The following is a 23,353-nucleotide window of genomic DNA, read 5'->3' as shown; positions in this document are numbered from 1 at the left end:
CTAATGTGCCCTATATGGTCTGGCTTCCAGCATAAATTAGCAAGAGTCAGCAGAATAGCTCTGCCGCTCCTTGCAGGGACCTCAACTCAGAGAACCTGTCACAAGACTCCACTCCTTTAGCACTCGTCCTTCTTAGTTCCATGTTATACGCTTCCACTATTATCAGAGTTCTCCACACAGGGAAGATTCTCTTTTGTACTTCCCTCTTAGGGCAATTATTCTCATGCCCTTTCTTCTGGGCATCAGAGGTCCCTCCTGCTCCAAAATTATGAAATTCTCTATGAAGGAAATTTAAAACATTAATAAATAGTTTAGGGTTGATCAAAACATTTGTTTCAACAGTCTTGTTATGATGTCAACTTTTTATTTTGTATTATGTTATATAAAAAGTCATTTCAAAACAAAAAACTAAAATGTCTCATTCCAAAAATGTCAAAGTAGGATGTCCCGACATTGTTGGAACTTTACCCCTCCCAATTTTCTTTTTTAAACAAAATATCCAGTGAAATTCACAATGTATTTTGATTTCAAGAGACCTGCAGATTTTGACAGACTATTCCTCCAAGATTTCACCAATCAGATCCATTTAGAATTTGAAAATATTGGCCCAAATCTTCCCTTAACCAAGATCAAGATGATAAATGTAGAGGATATGTCCCATTAAACACACACACACACACACAAACCCGAAAACCTTTCATTTGCAAGTGTCAGGGATTAATTTTTCAACATGTAGTGTTTTCATGGTTTTTCCTACAGTAACCTGCAGACTGGATTACTGCATCACCCTCCTCACGAAGCTACTCTTGAGGCCAGTATGACTGCATGATGTAATAATACGTTTGCCTGTCTGTAAGATGTATGAATTTTCTAGTATTTGATTAATACAACCCTTTTCTCCTTTTTCATTAATTTATGTCTACCATAAATTTCCTGGATTTCAAATTCAATGTTTGAATATTTCCTTAAGTGATTCTTTTTTTAATTAAATACATATTTAACACAGTAAAAATTATTTATAAAATACCCAAACTAATTCTGCTATGGATGGACTAGAAGTTTGGTACAATCAAAATAATTTTCTATCTGTAGCCTTCACCCTCCCTGCATGTGTGTTGGCAAAGGTCAGCTAATAAAACAGAATAAGGAAAGCAATATCTAAATAAGAAATTTGGTTTGGTGAGAGTAGATATTGGTATGTTTTTTAATACCAACATTCTGCTGCAATAAGGTTGAAATTAATCTCTGTGTACAGGGGAAACACAAAGACTGTGCAATACTTAAGTCTCATTTAATTGGTCAAAAATAGGCCTTAAAGTAGCACATTCACTTTGTGATGGCCCTCCATATAGAAGTGAATTTCATCCTAAATTTTCAAATATAATGTACATGAATATCACTTATTGCTCTATCCACTTTTCTGCTTCTAATTAGGCTTGGTCCTAATACCACTTCCAGATATTTGGTTAAATGTTACATAAAACTCAGTAGAGCCTTAAATTAAATTTTATCTCGTTTCTACTAATACACTTTTGGAAACTCTTACAGCAGCTCCAAAAGATTGACACTGACATTTCTTAGGCTCAGGCCACATTGTTTTTCTGTCTAAGACAAAATAAGTACGACTCTCTGATGTGCTTACTGGAATGAAATCCAAATGTGGAAATTAACGTAACTAATTAATATTCACTAATATCATTTTGACAGCCATACAGCAACACTGAAGTGTTTGCCATTTGCCTGCCTATTGCAAGGTATTTCAATAAGAATATTTCTCACTGTGACTCTTGAGAATGAACTCTGGAAGTTGTTGATTTAATGAAAGTTAACACTTTTCCCTTTATGCTTTCACTCTCCAGTGTAATCATCTTGTTTCCCAGGTCCAGCTCATCGGTTCCCTCCACGCATGAAGAGAGTTATTAAGGCTCCACAACGGGCACAGCCAGACAGAATTAATACAAGTGTCAAAACCATTGAGCTTATTCTATTTAATCACATAGTCCTTCTTTTAAAACCATGTTCATATCCAAAACACTAAGCTTGTAGAAATGCAGTTTAGCACGAGTACCATGGGTAATCTAAACAGCTGAAATGCCTAAAACAATAGCTACCTACGATAATTTTTTTATGATGCTAAGGAAAAGAAACACAGATTTAAGTCAATCTATTAATTATGCTCCACAGCTGAAGAAGTCTAATCAAAAGAATTTTAACAGCACAGATCTAAAAATCAAATCATGTCCTAAGGTAAAATCTTTGTACCACTTTACTCATAGTGTGGGCTCTCTGACTGTCTAGGAGATTCACTATTCTACTCTAAACAGGTGCTTACATTACATTTGTCACCATAGTATCTGAGTGCCTAGCTGAATCTCTGTCTGCTACTATTTTCTCCAATACACATTAGAACACTGATTAAGATGTGATTGTAATTCTTCTTCTGATGTGGACTTGTCTACAGTTATCCGTGCCTTTGGAAACTCCATTAGTGTTGTCACCTCTCCGGAAATTATTGTGATTTTTGCCCCTGCTGCAGACAATCTTGTGATGATGGGAAAAGGTATAGCCTTCATACCATTTTGGGGAAGCAAACAAGAAAGAGGGAGGGACTCCCCTACACTCTGACCTGTAACCCAGTGGAAGGTACACTCAATTGCAAGCCCAAAGACTCAAGAGTTCTAGTCCCAGCTCACTTACTGACTGCTGTTAATATTTTTGTGCCCTTCACAACTTACTATGAACCAAAGTTTCATACTTTAAGGGGTAGCTATCACTCATCAGTTTCAAAGGTAAGAGAAGCAAGAGCTTGCACAAGGTCCCTTCAGGAAGAGCTATGAACAGAATCCAGGACTCTAATAGAACTGTCAAGTCTCAACCACTTTGCCAAACAGTCTTTCTGAAGGAACGTGACAAATTAGGGGCCTGTGCCACCCATACGAACAGTGTGGCTCTGTGTCACCCTCTAGTGGCTAGACCACATATGATGTCTATGATTCTGATATTACTTTCATACTAAGCCACATCATGTTCTTTAGCTCAAGTGGTAAAGGCTATGTTTCTACATATAGAGGTCCCAGGCTCCATTCCAACAGATGAGCCAGACAAGAGTGATGTTACCTTTAGCTATGCTTTCTGTAACCATAAGGAAACATTCAGCTCACAGAGCAAGAAACAGAAATCAAGAGTCCTGATGTCTAGTATTCCACTGCTTAGAAATACTTATTCAGTCCCAGGGCAATCTATGTATGGCACATAGTCTTTCTCCCCATAAGGGCTGGTACACAGAAAGAATAAAAGCATTGTCCCCCACCCTTCACCTATTTCACAGTTTCATAGAGTTTAAGGCTAGAAGGCACCACTGGATCAGTCTGACCTCCTGTTTACCACAGGCCATCAAATTTCATCCAGATACCCCTATATTATACCCAAAGACTTTAGTTAGGCCAAAATATTTCAGTTCTCAGGAAACTGTGTGCCACCGGTAGAGAACAGGAGAGAACGGGTACCACCAATGCCCGAGGCCCCTACCATGGCAGGGAATTGATAGGTGAGATATGCCCAGATGTACAGGTGCACTGGCGGAGGAGGAGGGGGACTATTTTCACTGATGGGGCTATTCCGTCTGTGCTGCAGCCGTGGAGATAGGCCTGGTGGCAATCCAAACAGAGGTTGCAAGAACTGCGCACTGCTGGGACCACACATGCATGTAGACACTCACCAGGAGAGTTACAGGAATATTAGACAGACCACACAATGGTTAGCGAGACAAATTTCTCTCAGATAGGCAGTGCTGAAAGAACTAGACAGATTCAAAATGCTCTCTGCCCTTTTGGATAAGGGACAGAGCCAAAAGGATTATGCTGATTGGGCCTTTTGGATCAAGCATTTTCCCGAGGCAGGGCATGATATGGATGGAGGGGGGTGGGGAAAGAGATAGAGTGGGTGCAATTCTCAGAGCAAGAGGTGCCGTGTGTCTATGGGGTCAGGATAGCCTATTCCAGAGGTGGGCAAACTGCGGCCCGCGGGCCACATCCGGCCTGCAGGCCCATACCGCCCGGCCCTTGAGCTTCCAGCCGGGGAGGCTAGCCCTCAGCCCCTCCCCTGCTGTCCTCCTCCCCCACAGCCTCAGCTCGCCGTGCCGCCAGCACTCTGGGCGGCGGGGCTGCAAGCTCCTACCAGACAGCCTGGCTGCAAGAGCCGCCGGCCTGCCCTGGTGCTCTCGACTGTGTGGCGGGATGGCTGGTTCTGGTTGGGCAGTCCTGGTAATCTGAGCGGCATGGTAAGGGGGGGGGAGGGGGAAAGAGTGGGGGGGGTTGGATAAGGGGCAGGGGGGTCTGGGGGGCAGTCAGGGGACAGGGAGCGGGGGGGGGGTTGGATGGGGCAGAGATTGGGGGGGGCGCCGCTCAGGAGATAGGGAACAGGGGGGTTGGATAGGCGTGGGAGTCCCGGGTGGGAGGGGGCCAGTTAGGGGCATGGGGTCCCAGGGGGGCAGTTAGGGGACAAGGAGCGGGGGGGGCTTGGATGGGTTGGGGGTTCTGAGGGGTGCAGTCAGGGGACGGGAAGTGGGAGGGGGCGGATAGGGGGCAGAGGCCAGGCTGTTTGGCTTCCCTACCCAGCCCTCCATACAGTTTTGGAACCCCAATGAGGCCCTCAGGCCAAAAAGTTTGCCTACCCCGGCCTATTCTTTCAACCCTGACCACCCCCCAGGATTACAAAACAGGAGTACCAAGTTGGGTCCAACTTCTACAGTTGAAGTAAAAGAGGTCTCTGTAGCAATGGGAAGGATGGGTTCCAACTCTGTTGATGACCCATGTGAGGATGAAAAAACAAAGCATGTATAAAAGTTAGTGCAAGACCTCTGGAGTAACTGACGGGAGATAATTGGCCAACTCTACTGAACACTGGTGAGGCCTCAGATGGAGTAGCGTGTCCAATTCTGGGTGCCATACTTTAGGAAAGAGGGAATAATTGGAGAGAGTCCAGAGGAGAGAAACAAAAATAAATGGTTTTAAAACCCCAGCCTATGAGGGGAGGTTAAAAAACCCTGGCATGTGTAGTCTGCTGCTACTCTGAAACCTGTCATTTTACATAGGCCACCAAATAGCAATTATATGATAACTGTCAATAAATACTAATCTGGGCTGGATTCTAAGATATTTAGAGACGAAAGCCTCTTCTGTCCATCACTAATCTCAAATCCACCCACATGGCTCCTATTTTTTTCATAAATGAAAATTCCATACCTGAAATTATCTATTGTGTTTGAAATAAAAACTCAGGAAGATACAGCACTTCAAGACAAAGAACGAAGTCTACATTTGTAGAGAATTATGCTGATTCTGCCACACTTCTTAGTTAAAATGAATGGGTGATAATACAGAGCTGGGAAGACAGCCAGAAGAGTAAAGAGGTGTCCTGGTCACATAAAAAATGTTCTATTAAACGTAACTTTGATCAACATTTGTCTTACTGGGTTTTCTTACCTACTTCCTAATGTTTTAATTATGTGTGATTTGTTTGTCCAGGGAGTGCATACAGGATGCAGAAATTCCTGTTTAAAAAGGATCACTGAGGAATTTAATATTAAAATAAACGCGAACTGTACTTGAGCTATGTCAATAGAAATGCAGGACTGGAAGGGACCTCAAGAGGTCATCATGTCCAGCTCCCTGTACTGAGGCAGGACCAACTAAACCTAGACAGTCCCTGACAGGTGTTTGTCTAACCTCTTCTTAAAAACTTCCAGTGACAGGGATTCCACAGCTCTCCTTGGAAGCCTGTTCCAGAACTTAACTACCCTTATTGTTAGAAAGGGTTTCCTAATAGCTATCTTAAATCTCCATAGCTGAAGATTAAGCCCATTACTACTTGTCCTACCTTTAGTGAACATGAAGAACCATTGATCACCATCCTCTTTATAACAGCCCATCCTCTTTATAACAGCCCTTAACATATTTGACAGTTAACAGGTCCCACCACAGTATTCCTTTCTCAAAACTAAACATACCCAGATTTTTTAACCTGTCCTCATAGGTCAGCTTTTCTCAATCTTTTATCGTTTTTGTTCCTCCCCTCCAGACTCTCTCCAGTTTAACCACATGTTTCCTAAAGTGTTGCACCTAGAATTGGACACAATACTCCAGCTGAGGCCTCATCAGTGCCAAGCAAAGCAGGACAATTGCCTCCCATGTCTAACATACAACACTCCTATTGATAACATGGTATTACCCTTTTTTGTAACTGTACCACATTGTTGACGCATATTCAATTTGTGATCCCAGATTTTTTTCCAGCAGTACTACCACTAGCCAGTTATTGCCCGATCTGTAATTGTGCATTTGAGTTTTAATGCTTAACTATAGTGTTTTGCACCTGTCTTTACTGAACTTCACCTTGCTGATTTCAGACCTATTCTCTAAATTTCTCAAGGTAATTTTAAATTCTAATACTATCTTCCAAAGTGCTTGCAACCCCTCCCAGCTTTGTGTCATTCAAATTTTATGAGCACAATCATCACTCAGTTATCCAATCATTAATGAAAATATTGAATAGTACCAGATCCACCACTGACCCATGCAGAAACCACTAGACGTGTCCTTCCAGTTTGACATTGAACCATTGATAACTACTCTTTGAGAACAGTCTTTCAACCAGCTGTGCACCCTCCTTATAGTAATTTCACTTAGACTACATTTCCTTAGTTTGCTTATAGGAACATCACGAGGGGCTGTGTCAAAATCTTTACTAAAATTGAGATAAATCACATCTTCAGCTTCCCCCTCATCCACTAGGCCAGTAACCCTGTCAAAGAAGGAAGTTAGGGGTTTGGAATGGTTTGTTCTTGACAAATTGATGCTGGCAATTCCTTATAATCCTATGATCCTCTGGGTGCTTATACATTGATTGTTTAATAATTTGTTCCAATATCTTTCCAGGTATGGAAGTTTGGAATTATGGACCATTTAGCCTGAGGTCCTCATTGTTCCCCTTTTTAAAGGCATGTCCAAAATTCTATACCGTCCCTTCCACTAGTTGGCACAGATTTATAGGTCTTGGACTTCCAGTCCCTTTGTCTTCAAACATCTCTTAACAGACCCTTTTCATCCTATCCTTGGTCTTCCAGTTCCTTTCTTGCTGTCCTTTTCTTCCCAGGCTCTCTTTGCTGGTCATTCTTCTCCCATTCTTATCACATGTGCAGCCCACTGAAATGTGCACTCCGCAGCCTATCACAGAGTTGATCTTCCCCCTAATTTCCTCCATGCACACACTGTCTACCATCCACTTGTCTGTCAGTCATTCTCCTCAGTATATTATTTTCTGTTACCTATATCTTGTTTTCTTTCATCTATGTAAGACCCTCCATTTTGAAAACCATAAGACAGGCAGGGATAAACACATGCAGCATACACTTTTCCTTCCATTTTGTTACTTGTCAGTCCCACAATACTCCTGTCACATTTTTCACTGCTGCCCAGGCAAACTGGGTGGTTCTTCTCAACTATCCAGATCTCTCTCCTATGTAAGTGTACTTCCCTAGTGTACAGACACTTTCTTCTGATTCAGGTTCTCTCCTGCAACTTCAGTCAACACCTCTTCTTCCACCTTTCCTCCTTGCATTAACTTCAGTTTTCTTTGAGTTGGTCTTCAAACACAGACGTGTACTCCGATATCCTATTGAACAAAGTTTTGTTCCTGTCAACTTATGTAAATATTCTTTAGCCTGTTCTTTCACTATTTCAGCTTGCATTCCTTCCCCCTTTTTAATATTGTGTTGAGTATTTAGTCACCATTGACCCTTGTAGTGAAGACTGATGCAAAACAAGTATTAAACACCTTAGCCTTTTTGATGCCACCAGTTATCTCTCCTTCCATACTGAATAGAGGACCTGCATGTCCCTTCTCCTACATGCCTAATTTACTTAAATAACCTCCTCTTATTGCCTTTTATGTCAGTTGCTAGGTGAAACTCATTTTATGCCTTAGCCTTTCTGATTTTGTCCCTGCATGCTTCTGCTATTTTTTGTTCTCCTCCTTCACGATTTGTCCGTGTTTCTGTTCTTCGTAGGATTCCGTTTGGATTTTCAGGCCATTAAGCAGCTCTGTTGGAGCCATATTGTCCTCTTCCTATCTTTCCTTTGCAACATAACAGTTTGCTGTTCTACCTTTAATATTGTTTTATTGAAACTCTCCTGACCTCCTTTATCCCTTATATTTTCTTCCCTTGGAGCTTACCTATAAGTTTTCTGAGTTTGTTGAAGTTTGTTTTGGAAGTCCATTGTCCTTATTCCGCTGTTCTGAGTCCTTCCTTTCCTTAGGATCATGGAATCTATCATTTCATGATGACTTTCACTCAAATTGCCTTCCACCTGCAGACTCACTAGCAATTCCTCCCTATTGGTCAGAATCAAGTCTGAAATGGCTGTCCGCTAGTTCTGCCATTTTCTAAAACAAAAAGTTGTCCATAATATACTCCAAGAACTTGTTGGAAAATTTTTATTTTGCTGTATTATTTTTCCAACCGATGTCAGGATATTAAAGTCCCCCATGACTACCAGAGCTTGTGTTTTGGATATTTTTGTTGTTTGTTCTAGAAATGCCATATCCTTCTCCTCTTCCTGATCTGGTCATCTGTAGTAGACTCCCACCATGAGGTCACCTCTATCTTTTTTCCCCTTTTATCTTTACCCAGCTGGTCTGCCTCAAACCTCCTTCTGGATGTCAGAACAAGTTAAGAGACGCTTGTTTTAATTTTTACAGTGTTGAGATTATTGTACCTCTACTCAACATTTAAATAGTATATTTAATTCTACATTTAGAACTTAACAGGCAGAAGGTCCCTTGTTAAGGTGACATCTGAGAGAGACACGTGCAACAGTCAAACTCTATCCATCTGCCTAAGGAGGATGGAAAGAGATGTGATGGCCCTGCCATGAGCTAATCCTGGGGTAACAAAAGAGCCTTAGTATTTTAAATCTTATGCTTACACTAGTACATGAAACACAGCATCTGAACTGATTCTGGGCAATGAATTATGCTTCACTCTATATACACAAGACAGGTATAACTCTAAATGACTCCTCCTCCATTTACTCTGGTAGCCAACGTTCTAACATGTTATAGGAAAAATGTTTCTATGATTCATGTGTAGAAACAGAGAGAAGGAAGAAAACCCTAGATTATCAATACCATAGGGCTTCTTTTCAGGGGTAGGCTATGGCAGGGCCCTGAAATATATACTGCTTTAGGGATCAGGCAGTTCTTGGCAGAGAGTTTTCTCTACCTAACATACAGATGGGAAAAAAAACAAGACACAGAAAGACTAATTGACCTGTTCCAAGTTACAAAGCTCAGGGAATAGAATCCCAGGGTCCAGACTCCCAGTCTCCAACTCTAACCACTAAACCATAATCCAAAGGAGGCAGATGTTGAGCCTGTTAACCTTGACAGAGTTTCTTTATATACCCCATGGTAGTTAGTTCCAATAAACAGTAATAACACTTTACTTCAGTATCTTCCATCCAAAGAACAGAAAGAACTTTCCAAGCAGTAACTAATTATTCCTAACACCATCTCTGAAAAGCACATACATATTCTTTCCTTTTTGCAAATGTGGAAACTGAGAAACGGAAAGGTTAAGTTGCCACCCAAAGTGTGTAGCACAGCTGGGAATAGGCTCCAGATCTCCTGATTATCTCTCATGTGCCTTGGCCACAATACTATTCTTCAATTCATTATTGCAATAAATACTGTAAGAATGGTTAAAGGTAAGCAGTTAGAAGCCAACTTTATATTAAGAACAAAACTTATTCTTTAGCTCAGTTAGCTTTAACTCAGATACAAAGCAATTTCAAATAAATATTAAATATATTTATATATATTTTTGCAACACTTAAAAAGTCACTGTTTAAATGACAAATCCAGAATCTATTAAGCAAGGCTTACCATAAATAGCCTTTGCACTTGCTTTCGAACTTTGTTCCCTCTCCGGCTGAGCAAACGTTGGTGAACCATATCCACTAGAAGAAAAGGTGTGTGGTTAATCTATTTATAGATTTATTTGGTATCTTTTGCTGAAAATATCTGAGCTTTGTAAAAATTTTCAAATACATCGACTACATTGTAACACATATGTATACAACAGTACTTCCTGCAAGGACAATGAGAATGAACACCCCACCTCATGTACATACATAACTATGCATGATTTACTTAGATTGTAAGCTCTTTGGGGCAGGGATCATCTTTTTGTTCTGTGTTGGTACAGTGCCTAGCACAACGGGGTCCTGGTCCGTGACTGGGGCTGCTAGGTACTACCACAACACAAATAATAATAAAATAGATTCATAATTTCATAGATTTGAAGGCCAGAAATTAGCCAGAAATGTGATTAGCTAGCCTGTCTTCCTGCGTTACACAGGTCACAGAACTTCCCCAAAACAATTTCTGTTTGCACTCGAGCACATCTTTCAGAAAAAACATGATAAATACCAGAATTTTTTTTTTATTTTGGTGGGATTTTACCTTCTCTTTTATGCTTAACTCACTACTACTTCTGACTTATAAAAGAGACAGAAGAAAGAGTATCTGACTGCCCAAAGCTAGAAGGAAAGGGCAAGCAATGTCCTCACTGTGTAAAAACAAGAACGAATTATATGTGGCCTCAACTTAAATAAGGAACAACATTGGAAGTATCGATAATGTAAATTCCATCCCCATAGAAACATAGCCTGTCTTGTCCTAGGTTAGATAAGACTATGTTAGTGGTATATCAAGTCTGATACTCTGCAATATCCTATGTCTCAGAAAAAGGCAGCTGGCAGCCAACAACCCTCAACCAATAACATAGAACATGAATTGTACAGTAATGTACATAGGAAAAAAATATTTTCTGACCCATGTAAAGATCAGTTTAGGCTTTGAAAAATGAGATTAACTAACACGTGGGTTCAGCGTCGACCCAACCATTTCACTTTCCAGACAAACTAGTATGACAGCTTTAAGGAAATAAATATCTTATTGATACTATGACATATCTCCGTGTTGCAGACTGCCTGAAGAGATTATTCAACAATAGAGATTTAAAATTATAATCACCAATATTAATTAAAAAAATGACATATATTGATGTCATGTGTCACTTTGGTTATGTAGTACAGAAACTGAAACGTTTCTTATGGAAACTCTGCATATTTTTTCAGGAGACGAATTAAAAAAAAACTTTTCAAGATTTTGATTATTACTACTCTCAACATCTGAAACTTAAATACAAATGGAAAAAACAAAACTTTTTTTGGGTGTACAGGGGGCAGGTAACAGAGAGAGTGAGGGAAGAGACTTACTTTATTTGAGAAGAGTAACTTCCATATACACTAGGAGGGGTATTTGAAATTTGTCCATTCATTCTGGTCTTTACTCACTCAGGGAAAAAATCTAGGAGGAGAAAAAAACAACATATGAAATGAATGTATTGTACAATATATAGGTTTGTTATAGCTGTAAAAAACACTTGGAAAAATACGGTACATCTCAAATTAGGGAGGAAAGGGAACCATAAGTTCGATTATTATTTGCAGTGGTACAGCACCTCGGGCTGCCAGTCACAGACCAGGACCCCTTTGTGCTAGGCACTGTCCAAACATACAATAGTGTAGGTAAATTAATAGCATTTATTTTGATTTAATATTCTTTTATAAAAACTTCTCAAATAAAGGAAAGTAGTCGACAAAAACAGTGATATTTAAACTTAAGAAAAATTCTACCACTTTTTCTAAAAGGCTAACTGGCTTATTCAATATGCTTCATTTCAAACCAAAAAACACCAATTTGAAATGGGTTTTTTTGTTGTTGTTTTTGTTTAAGTTAATAGCTATATTGTTCAATTTATAAAATGTATCAACTAAATAGCTACATCACTTCTACTTATAATTAACCAATATCATCATCTAAGGAGACCTGTTTAAAAACAGTGGGGTTTAAAATCCATTGGTGGGAACATTCTGAAAGTTTAAATTTAAAGGGAGTTAGGTAAAACATAGTGGTTTGTGCCTGAGATAACCACTCTAAAGCAGTAGGCCTACACTGGCTGGAAGGCTGTAAATGCCTTTAATTTGTATATGTCTTCACTAGCAACATTAAAGCGCTGCTGCGTGGCTGTGTAGTTGCAGCACCAGAACTGGAAGAGAGCTCTTCCAAAGCTGTAAAAAACCCACCCCACGAGAGGAGTAGTTCCCAACGCTGGGAGCGTGGTTCCCACCGCTGGTGCACGGTCTACAATGGTGCTTTACAGTGCTGAAACCTGCAGCGCTCAGGGAGGTGTATTTTCACACCCCCAGCGAGACAGTTGCAGCGCCGTAAAGTGGCAGTGTAGACAAGGCATTAAATGTATCCTTTCAAGTCAAAATTGAGACTGAAATAACACTGATTTCATGATCCTATAAACACAGAGAAATCATCATCCAAAGTATTAGGAAGGATATTCTACCATTTGCACATGGAGGATTTATATTAATTTGAAAACGTTCAATGTATCGATGGATAGGTGGGAAAAACAGACCCCTTGATCTGTGGGAAATAGCCAAAACAAGTACTGATTATGCAAATGCTACTAAAAGGGAACAGACTGTTACTTAGGAATATGGGAATTGCCATACCAATACGGAACATATGGCTCCATCTATATCAGTATCTTGTATCTGAAAGTTAATGTTTTAGAAGAAGGCAAAACCCCATTTCTGCAGTAAGCATAATTTGTTTTACTATATCATATGGAAAATTACTTCCAAGCACAGTTTGCATTCAGGTTGGACCTTTAAACACTAAGGATTGCTAATCCTTATTTTTTACATAGTTAGTGTAACTGCTCCTGTATTTAGTTCAGATAAATGTCTAATCTTTTATTGAAACTTCATATGAAGTTTTCCTTAATATGCTGAAGCATTGAGTTCCATAGATTAGTTATAGAGTGTGTAAAAAGAACTTGCTTCTATCCATTTTAGGTTTGCTGCCCTTTTTTTTTTTAAATGAGCTTCTCCTTCTTGTTTTATGAGGTAAAGGAAGCAATTGACTGACCTATACGACTCATTAGTTTGTATCTGCATAAAATTTTCCTATTACTTTTCTTTCCATTCAAACCAAATTTAATTTAGACCAAATTGGATCAAATTCCTATCTCAGTTACACCTGTGAAATTTTATTTCATTCAGTGGATTGCACCAACTGGTCCTTACTCTTTTTAATCTCTCCCTATATGGAATCCCACTGTAACTGTAGCAACTTTCGTCATCATTCTCAGATAATTTGCTGTCTCTGCTAGGTCCCGTTTGAAATGAGGCTATCAAAGCTAAACACAGTATTGAACATTAGAACAGACTATTACATGTAATCAAATAAAGGAATGAAACACTCTCTCTCTTATTTTTTCTGTATTTTGTCATAGAATTTAAACAGTTGTTTAATCTCTTAAAACTTGAGCAGTGTTCCTCACTGAGATGTTCACATCTAGACCTTTTTCCTGAAAATGTACAATTCAGACTCCAACAGTGTGTTTCACTGTTTTAAACTGTTCTTTCTAGAGTGCACCTTGAATTTGTCTTTAATTAATTTTAGTTGCTATATTGGAGTGTTATATAATTAATTAGTAATTAAACCCTAAAAGGGTCTCAAAATCATCTCTCTACTAGAGTAAGTTAAAACACTGTGTGCTCTCAGCAAAATTTACTACTATGCTATTTACTCTTTTTTCCCCAGATCAATAAATAGACTGAGCACTACTACATCTAGTACAGATCCCTAGGTCATGCTACTATTAACCTCTTTCCACATTGGGAATTGGCCATTTATTCTTTCACATTGCTTCCCATCTCTTAGCCATTGATTTGGCCCTTTCCTCTGTGTGTTTAAGTGTTCTATTTACAATGAAGGTTTTAAAGGTTCCCCTCCAAACCCAATCTAAAATAAGGCCAATTGCTCATTTTTGGGATCTTTAAGTTCACTTAAAAAGTAATCTGTATAACATTCCAGTCCTCTGGTATTTTGAGGATTGCATTTAATGAGAAATGGCTTATTTTTTACTAATTCAGCAACTATATTGATCTTCAGATTTTTCAGAGAGAGTTCTGATGAATACTTACTAAAATGAGGGGGAGAAATCATAGAATACCAGGGTTGGAAGGGACCTCAGGAGGTCATCTAGTCCAACCCTCTGCTCAAAGCAGGACCAATCCCCAATTTTCGCCCCAGATCCCAAATGGCCCCCTCAAGGATTGAACTCACAACCCTGGGTTTAGCAGGCCAATGCTCAAACCACTGAGCTATCCCTTCCCAATCATATATAAGGACCACTATAATGAATCTGTAAAGTTAGCATCACGGATGGCAAATGAAGTCAAATCTGGACCACGAGTAATTGTTTTAATACATTTACAACAAAAAGAAAGCAGATTTTCAAGTTAGTACAGGTGAAAATAAACATTTTGGCTAAACACTTTTCTAACTTGCCTACTGTTTAAACTTCTTAAAACTTTAAACAAATTTAAAACGGATTTCCAGAAACATTCCATTACAGAAGAACCAAAAAGGAATTTTTTGGCTTCCTGGCTGTCCACCCAGAAGGCTCTTGTCAATTTCATTTTCTGCCAACTGCTAAGAGCCTGATTGGTGGAAAGGCTGAGAGAGAGCTGGCAGCTCAGCACCCCTCTCCTCCTCTATCTCCCAACTATGGGAGCTGGCGAGTAAGGGGTTATCAGCCTCTCTGGCCCTGGAGCTAGGGGATAGGTGTGCAAAAAGAGCATTTTTCTGTCTGGAAGTTCCGATCTGGATTTATTTTTTTAAATAATAAAGTTGCAAACAGACTGAACAAGGCTGATTGTTAAGAGATTTGTATTTCCGAGAATTTTCTTTCATTGAAATGCTTGTGGAAGGTGTTAAAAGTTCCCCTTTTTCAAATGAGCAGCAGTGGCAGATTCCCACCCAGTCACACCAACATGTTCCTACCCCCATCTAGAAGAACCACTTTATAGGAAAGCGGATGAGGGTCAGTCAATGTCCATTAAATCCTGGTCTCTCTGCAGACACTGCCACAGAGTGCCAGTAAGTGCTGAACGTGACAGTCATTTTATAACAGGGACAGCTGTGTTCTGAGAACTAGACTCGGAGTCACCACATTATTTTATGTAAAAAAGTATATATATATATATATATATATATTCAAAACTAACCCGATCTATTACAGTTTTCTCTTCAGTATATGAAGATTAGCAAGGCAAATCTTTCAGCTGTCATCTGTTGATGTCAGAGATACAATTTTGCTCTTAGTCTGGCTGGAATGCAGATTTTGAAAAAGGTCAGGTTTTGGTAGTTTATTAATAGAGCCAAGCGTTCTAAGGCTTTTATTAAAAAATGCAGAACAGTTTTCAAACTGGCTTCAGGGTGTCTGTAATGAGCAGTGAGGCAGCTCCAGCAGGGAGCGATGCCAGACAGAGCACGTACACAGAAATAAATATACTGGTGGTAAATACCCGATGGAGGAATGGAGACAGTGAGCCACAGGCAAAAAGGGGATGAGTAAACAAGCTGAGTGAAGCCATCACTGCAGAAGAGAACTCCATTCACTGTGGGATCATCTACACTGGCAAGTTATACAAGGCAGTAGAGCTGGTCAGGAATTATTCCCAGGGCATTTACCTAAGATATGAGACACCCCCAGATGCAAGTCCTTGCTGTGCCTGGTTCAGAGCAGGGACTTGAACCTGGATTTCTCCCCCACTCAACTGAGTGCTGGAACCACCAAGCCATTGGCTGTTCTGAGGTTCACACATACAGCAGCAGAGTAAAAACAGTGCACGCACAAATGTAGGACAATGGCAGGACTGATTCATTTGTGCAAGCTAGTTCATCAGCACTTCTCACTTACACTAGCACCGCAAGCACAAAGTGATTCAGTCTGGTTTGCAGCATGGCATAAATGGGATAAAGCACGGCTTTTAAAGTAGTTGCAGAAAAGCTGAACTTGGGAGTGCTGGAGGCTAATCACTGTATCCAGCATAGAGAAGGCCAACAGTGACACCTACTCTCACAATAAAACTCCCCTAGGTGAAGTGTTTTTAAGCGTGGTTTAAAAGTACTTCAGGCTAAAACATTTCTATCGTGCTTTGGTCACATCCACAACACAAGGCTAAAAAGCATTAAAACCTTTAGCCGGGAGCATGTGTGGGGTGTGTCTACGGAAACTGCCCCGATTAACAGAATGTTAAACAAAGCTGCCTAAAAAAAATCACCAGTCACGTGACAAGCCAAGGTCCAAAACTGTTGTCTTGATGCTCTAAAATGGAGTGATCTCTGAACATCTATTGTAAGAAAGCCTGATTGGGGCCTAACAGACTAAGGGCATACGCTAATCGCTTTAACATGGCTGTGTAGTTGTGGCTCCAGCACTGGGCTAAACCCACCTCCACAAGGGGAGTAGCTCCCAGCACTATCTACACTTTACAGCACTTAAACTCGCATAGCTCAGGGGTGCATTTTTTCACATCCCTGAGCGAAGAAAGTTTCAGTGCTGTAAGTGGCCGTGTAGACAAGCCCTTAGAGAGGAAAGCTGGTGTTGTGGTTCTGACCCTGGACTGGGGGCTTGTCTACAGTACATATTCTGCAGTGGCACAGCTAAGGAGCTGTAGCACCGTAGTGGAGATGCTTCCTGTAATAACAGAAGTGGTTTTTCTGTCACTGTAGCTATTCCACTCTCTCAAGAGTCAGTAGCTCTTGGGGGGGGAAGACTTCTTCCATCGACCTAGCGGTGTCTATACTGGGGCTTAGGTTGGCGTAACTACATCTCTCAGCAGTCTGAGTTTTTCACACCCGACTGACACAGCTAGACCAACCTACATAGAACAGGCCTCAGATTCAGGAGATCTGGGTTCAACCCCCAGCCTTGCCAAACACTTCCTTTGGTGACCTTGGGCAAGCCACCTAAGCTCTGTACCTCAGATAATCATCTAACGACTGGAAATAATAATACTTACTCCCTTTCATTTTTTGTCAGGCCACATCTACACTACATAGTTCAGACAATGCAGGTTAAGCTGGTATACAGCTGCTGCTGTTTGTACATTGTTCCAGCCCACACATACTTGGGAACTTGTGTTAGCACTGCCTATACTCACCATGGTCAGGTTCCCCCCATGCCACGTTCTCCATCCCATTATACTTTTGCACAGCCCACAATTTTTGAGCCTTTAAAAAAAAACAAAAAACAAAAAAAAACCCTCCCAGAGTCCTGCATGGCACTTTTCGGTCTCTCCTCTCTCTCTGACAGAAGCTTGGGTCATGCAGAGCTCAGGACAATTCTCATGAGCATTGCTAATAAAGTGCACATGATTCTCTTGTATTTGCTGAGCTTGAATCAATACTACTATAACTTGGATTGTGATGAGCAGGGATCCTAGTTTTCTGCAATAAAAAAAATCAAAATTCTCTGAAAAAAACCACCATAAAAATACGTTTTTCCATGATTAAAGTGAAACACCGAACTTCGGTTTCCCTAACCACAGTGTGTGCGCACGCACATATATCAGTTGAACACATTTTATTGATATATTTCCAATTTTTAAGAAAGTTCAAAGCCTACCAGTGCCATCAATCATTATAATACAATTGCAATTTGTATTGGTTACATATACTTCTATGTCTGTATTCATGCTGTTCTTAGGTAGTTGTAAAACACTGGAATGATCTAGTCACAGTGCATTGTTTCTTCATTGTTAGTGGCCCTGCTGTTCCAACCCTTCCCCCCCCCCTTTTTTTGTTTCTTTTCGTTCAGTTTGTTTAGCACTTTCCATGTGTTCTACAATTGTCTGCCTTCAAATGCAATCTACAGCCTTGCTGCATACAGTACAAAACAGCACATCATCATCAATATGAAATTTGTCCTTGCCAAACTCAGTGACACGGTCTTTAGGGGTAATTTTTAACTTTTTTGGCATCTTTTCATAACTTTAATTACTCACATCTGGATGCTGAAGTGAAATTTGAGATGCTTCCAGCATATAGAGGTTACATGTTTTCATGCATTTTAGTTGAGTATGTTTAGCTATGTAAATTAAAAGCGCATTCAAAAATCAAGCACAAGAGGGGGAGGTTGTGCACATTGAATAAGTGACACTGGTATTTTCAGTAACATTCAGTTAATAGTTAATACATGTTATTTTCCCACAAAATGTAAACACTAAATCGTCTCTGTAAAAACAAAAATTCTGCATTTTTCCAGGGCAAACGGATTTCTAGGATCACTGAATTGCTATAGGTCAGTGGAAAATCAGTTTGGAGTTATGAAATCCACACTGGAAGCCATTGCTACCCAAGTGTGTAAGGCCAGGAAGAGTCTCCTGCTACACAGTACTGTGACATACAGGAAACAGTGGATGGACATGCAGCAACAGGGTTCCCAAACTGCAGTGGGGTGATCGACAACATGTATATCCCTGTTCTGGCACCAGCAGACCTAGCCACTGGAGTACATCAACAGAAAGGTATACTTTTCCACGGGTAGGCAAGTGCTAGTGGCTCATTTTCACTAATATTGATGTTAGCTGGTCAGGGAAGGTACATGACACACACATTTTTAAGTACACTGGACTTTTCGAAAAGCTGCAAGCAGGGACATTTTTTCCTGACTGGTGGGTTACTATTGCGCATATTGGAAGCAAAGAGTGATCCTGGGGGACACAGCCTATCTCTTGCTCCCCTGGTTCATGACACCAACCACTGGCCAACTCAACAGCACCAAGGAAAGATTCAACGACCGGCTCAGCAGATGCAGAATGACTGTTTAATGTGCTTTTGTAGAACAAAGGGACACTGACACTGCTCACTAGATTGAATCTCAGAGAGAAAAAAAACATCTGCATGGTTATAGTTGAATGTTGTGTACCTCATAATATCTGACAGGCAAAGGGGAGAAAATTGCCACCAAGGTAGAGGGGCAAGTTTGCCTGGCCATCTGCTGAACTTGAACAGCCCAAGAACAAGGGCTATTTGAAGAGCTAACCCTGGAGACCATGTTAACAGTCAGTCACAGTGGCATTCCCTGATGCTTTTATGAAATTGTGACTGCTGTGCGTACTTAGGTTAAATATAGGTGGATCTTTGCCTCCAACTTTGAATTCCATCATGCTTGGTGTAAAATAATAAAGATACTCTGAGTTTCCAACAACACGACTTTATTGTGTGCAAAAGAAACAGGCAACAAAACTGAAGTGAACACACACATACAAATTAAAAAAAAAAAAAAAACCTTTTACCCACACTGTAACTGAGTGAACTAGGCTTTAAAATCCCAAGTGAAAATGGAAGTAAACAGTGAACATTTATGTCCATGTATCTAAACTGTAGTAGGCAGTGGATACATATTCGCTGACCTATGGTTGGTGTACGTGGAGCGGTTGTTCTACTTATTGTTCCCCAGCATGGAGCGGTAAAGGTAAGGATGTAAACCTTTTTGCCACATGGTATGTTGGGGGGTATAGGGAGCAGCGAGGATGGACTTCGCCAAGGACGAAAGGCTGATGAGTCCAGAGCCTTTAGGCATGTAGGCCAATAATGCTCTGCAGCATCTGAGTTTGTTGCCTGAGCAAACCAATCATGTCCCGGTGCATTCCCCAACATGTATCTCGGTCCTTTTTACTCTCCTGCAGCAATGACACTCTATTCTTGGTCCTTCTCCATGATCACATTCACATGGCCCATCCAAAACTTGCGTTCATGGTTCAAGACTGGAGAGGACTACAGGATCTTACAGAATGTATCCTCCCTGTTTTTTTTTCCTCCTGACCTGAGTCAGGCATTCAGCACAAAAGGACAGTGCACCCCTCAAGGGCACCATACCAGAAGCTGTTAAAACACAGACAGAAACACCATTAGATCTACAGTCACAACAGAAAGGGAAAGATAAGCCTCAAAACTCCCTTACACTATTCCCATAATTCCCATTGAAGTATCTCATTGCAGCACTGTTCTGCAGCTTCTACCTTGGCAAATAGATCCTAGTGTGGAGATGGATGTTCTGTAGCAATGCTGGTCACCCATACTGTGGTATGGGCATTGGGAAAGCACAGTAAATATTGGTACTGTTTTCACAAGGAGTGGTGATTTTGGCTGGCATCTCACTCCTAAGGATGACAAAGGCACAGAGAATCCAGCTGCCACTGGCGCCCCGAAGCCACCTGGGCCCACATGCTGCTGGTCTGCTTACAGAAATGGTGCCAGCCATACTCAGCACAGCATGGCCTGGGGAAGTCTCCTACTGGCATAGATAAAAGTTTGATTGAAATCTCCCAGGAGAATAAAAGGGACCATCCCTGTGCAGATAAACAAAGTAAACAAGGCAAAGATATAAAAAGCAACTCTACCTCTGTTTGTTCTACCTCTATCCAAGCACAGGGCATTGATCTGATGTGGATTGTGTAATCAGACTGCCATACAACTCTTTTTGAATGTATCCCCTAAACCTTTTATTTTCTGACATTATCAAAAGTCAACATCTTTGTTCTCTAAACTTACGGAAGGGATGGGTGCCACTTTTCAATGGGGAAGAGGGGGTTAAGGTTGAGAAAGGGAGAGAGATGAGGTTTGAGGGGAAAGGAAAATATTATAAATGAAATTAAGGAATAATGTATGTATACACTTACTCAGGCTCCCTTCCCCTTCTCATCAGCAGGCTCATCTGCACTTGCCTGGTGAGACTGGCTAGTCTCTCTCGCAGAGTTTCCAACAGTTCCTGGCTTGAGGCACGGTTTGAGTCTCCTTCCTCCTTTTCACAGCAGGGGTCTCTGCTTCGGGCTCCTCCAGAATGCCCAAAGTCATCCACAGGGTGCTGCTGGGGTCACTGCCAAATATAGCATGCAGCTTACTGTAAACGTGGCAGAGCTGCAGGGCAGCACCTTTTGGCACTCTCCCTTGCTTTCATGCAGCACTGCTGTTCATCCCTGTTGCAGCATCCCCTGCACAATCTGCATATAGATGTCAATATTTCCATGGCCGTTCTGCAACTCTGCTTGCACAGCCTCCTCTTTCCAGAGGCCCAGGAGATCCACAACTTCTTGTCTGCTCCAGGCGGGAGCACATCTAGTAGTTCTGTGTGTGCATGCAGCTAGCACAGTCGGATGCACAAAACAAAGGTGAGCTAACAGGAGCGCTCACCAAAGTTTGCAAACAGGAGAAGTCATTTCAAAAACACACTGGAGTTTTCAAGGGTGGGGAAGAGGTGGTTTCTCTGACCCCTGGGCAGTGAAATTCAAAATGATGACTGGAGCGGTGACTATCACAAGTATAGGGGTGTTAAGGGATAGCTGCTGGAGGACTTTCAGGGTCAACACAACAAATGCATTGTCTGCACCAGGGATGGGGAAACTTTTTGGCCCGAGAGCCACATCTGGGTATGAAAATTGTATGGCAGGCCATGAATGCTCACAAAATTGGGGGTTGGAGTGTGGGCTCCAGAGTGGGGCCAGAAATTAGGAGTTCAGGGTGTGGGAAGGGATTCAGGGGGTTGTGGTGCAGGCTCTGAGGTGGGGCGGAGGATGAGAGGTTGGGGGTGCGGGAGGGTGCTCCGGGTTGGGACTGAAGGGTTCAGGGGGCAGGAATCCAAGTGGCGCTTACCACAGCTCCTGGAAGCAGCAGCATGTCCCCTCTCTGGCTCCTAGGCAGAGGCACAGCCAGGCGGCTCTACACGCTGCCCTGTCCACAGACGCCACCCCTGAAGCTCCCAGTGGCCATGGTTCCTGTCCAATGGGAGCTGCAGAGGCAGCGCTTGTGGCAGGATAGCGTGCAGAGCCCCGTGGCTGCCCCTATGTGTAGGAGCTGAAGAGGGGATATGCCGCTGCTTCAAGGAGTCACGCAGAGCAGGGCAAGCCCCTGACCCTGCTACCCAGCTGGAGTGGGACAAGCCCTGGACTCTGCTCCCTGGCGGGAGCTTGAGGACCAGATTTAAACGTCTGAAGGGACGGATGCAGGCCCCGGGCCATAATTTGCCTTCCCCTGTCCAAAAGTTAAAAACCAAAACTCAAATTAGAGGAAGTTTGCTAATCAGGCAGCCAGCTTTTCTTCCTTTCTTTGAGACCATTTCCTTTAGCCCCTCCACTTAGCTTCATCACAACCAGCCATTTAAGATGAGATTCCCAATTTTGCAGTATCTTAGCATTTTTAAGCTTCATATATTTACATTTTCTGGTTATAAAACAGACTTTTTAATGTAATAAGCTTCCTTAAAATGAGACATTTCAGATGCTGCAAAAGGATTCCTTTTTAAACAAAACAGCACTTTCATTCTTTAAACTAAAAGCAAAATAATCTCTTCTATACTCTAAATTGACTTGCTATCATTACTCCACCGACACTATAACAACTACTGCAGAAGGGAATCTCATTGTCCTGTTTCTGGATAGAAGCAGTTTCCTATCACAGTTTAATCTGGTTTGGTTTTTTGTAGAATTGACAGGACCAAACTGTTTTAACTGTATACCCAGACTTGACTTGCAAAGTCAACCATTGTAGCATGACTTGGCAACACTATTCAGTCAAGATACAGAGCTGAATCTAGGGTGAACTAATTTAAATCAAAGCAATTGAAATCATGATTTAAAATCAGGAAGCAGGAAACTTTGACTTAAAAAAATGTGATTCTGTTTAAAAGCATTGATTTTTACCCACCTGGCTGAATCCACTAATATAGCATGCTAGTTACCTATGACAACCAATTTCGAAACCAATAGTAGGGATTGCATCTGATCTCAAACATGGCAGTGCAGACCACTAGCCACTAAACGCTGGGGGCACGTTCTCTATACATTCTTCCCTCCATCCCCCTAGGAACCAGGTCATATATGAGAATTGGGAATGGAACCCAGATCCCCTGTACTGGCACTAAGCACAAACACCAAACCATGCGAGACAGGAGAGTCCCAATCTTCACCTGCAATAAAGGAGCTAATGCTCAGAATTTTGATACAAGACGTATAATTTCATTTCCCCATAAGCTACAAAGACATGTTTATCTGAAGCTTGATTCAACAGGAAATGCCCTGTGTAACTAGGAGGAAACAAAACCAAAAGGTTACAAAGGCACCTCCCAGCAAGGCTGACCTGAGAAGGCAAGTTCAGAATGACATTTCACATCAGCCATAAAATCTTTCTACTTTAAAGGTTATATTGAAAAAATATTAAACAAGGTTATGGTAGCTCATCTCCATTTATTTATTCGTTGGCAAAGAATGCAAACAAATAAATGGAGATGAGGTACCAGTACCCTTGTTTAATATTAAACCTGACTGATTAGAAAATGCTGCTTATCCTCGGTTTCACCTGG

At 41.3% G+C, this 23,353-nt stretch overlaps 1 protein-coding gene across 4 annotated transcripts in view; it reads right to left on the bottom strand.

Annotated features, from left to right (window-relative positions):
* Positions 1 to 23,353, bottom strand: part of EPS8 (EGFR pathway substrate 8, signaling adaptor) — a 221,879-nt gene that overhangs the window by 72,620 nt on the left and 125,906 nt on the right. For 3 of the 4 annotated variants that reach the window (XM_084628823.1, XM_084628826.1, XM_084628825.1), the window contains exons 2-3: positions 11,340 to 11,430; positions 9,943 to 10,016 (exon numbers count right to left, since the gene is read on the bottom strand). In XM_084628823.1, the coding sequence (XP_084484949.1) occupies positions 9,943 to 10,016; positions 11,340 to 11,401 (136 nt within the window). In that variant the 5' untranslated portion in view covers positions 11,402 to 11,430. Of the gene's footprint in view, positions 1 to 9,942; positions 10,017 to 11,339; positions 11,431 to 20,678; positions 20,876 to 23,353 lie in introns of all 4 variants that reach the window. The other variant, XM_084628824.1, reaches the window with a different exon arrangement.

This window comes from Lepidochelys olivacea (genome assembly GCF_965140295.1).
Source record: "Lepidochelys olivacea isolate rLepOli2 genome assembly, chromosome: 1".
Lineage (NCBI taxonomy): Eukaryota > Metazoa > Chordata > Testudines > Cheloniidae > Lepidochelys > Lepidochelys olivacea.
This window is presented reverse-complemented; position numbering and strand designations above follow the sequence as displayed.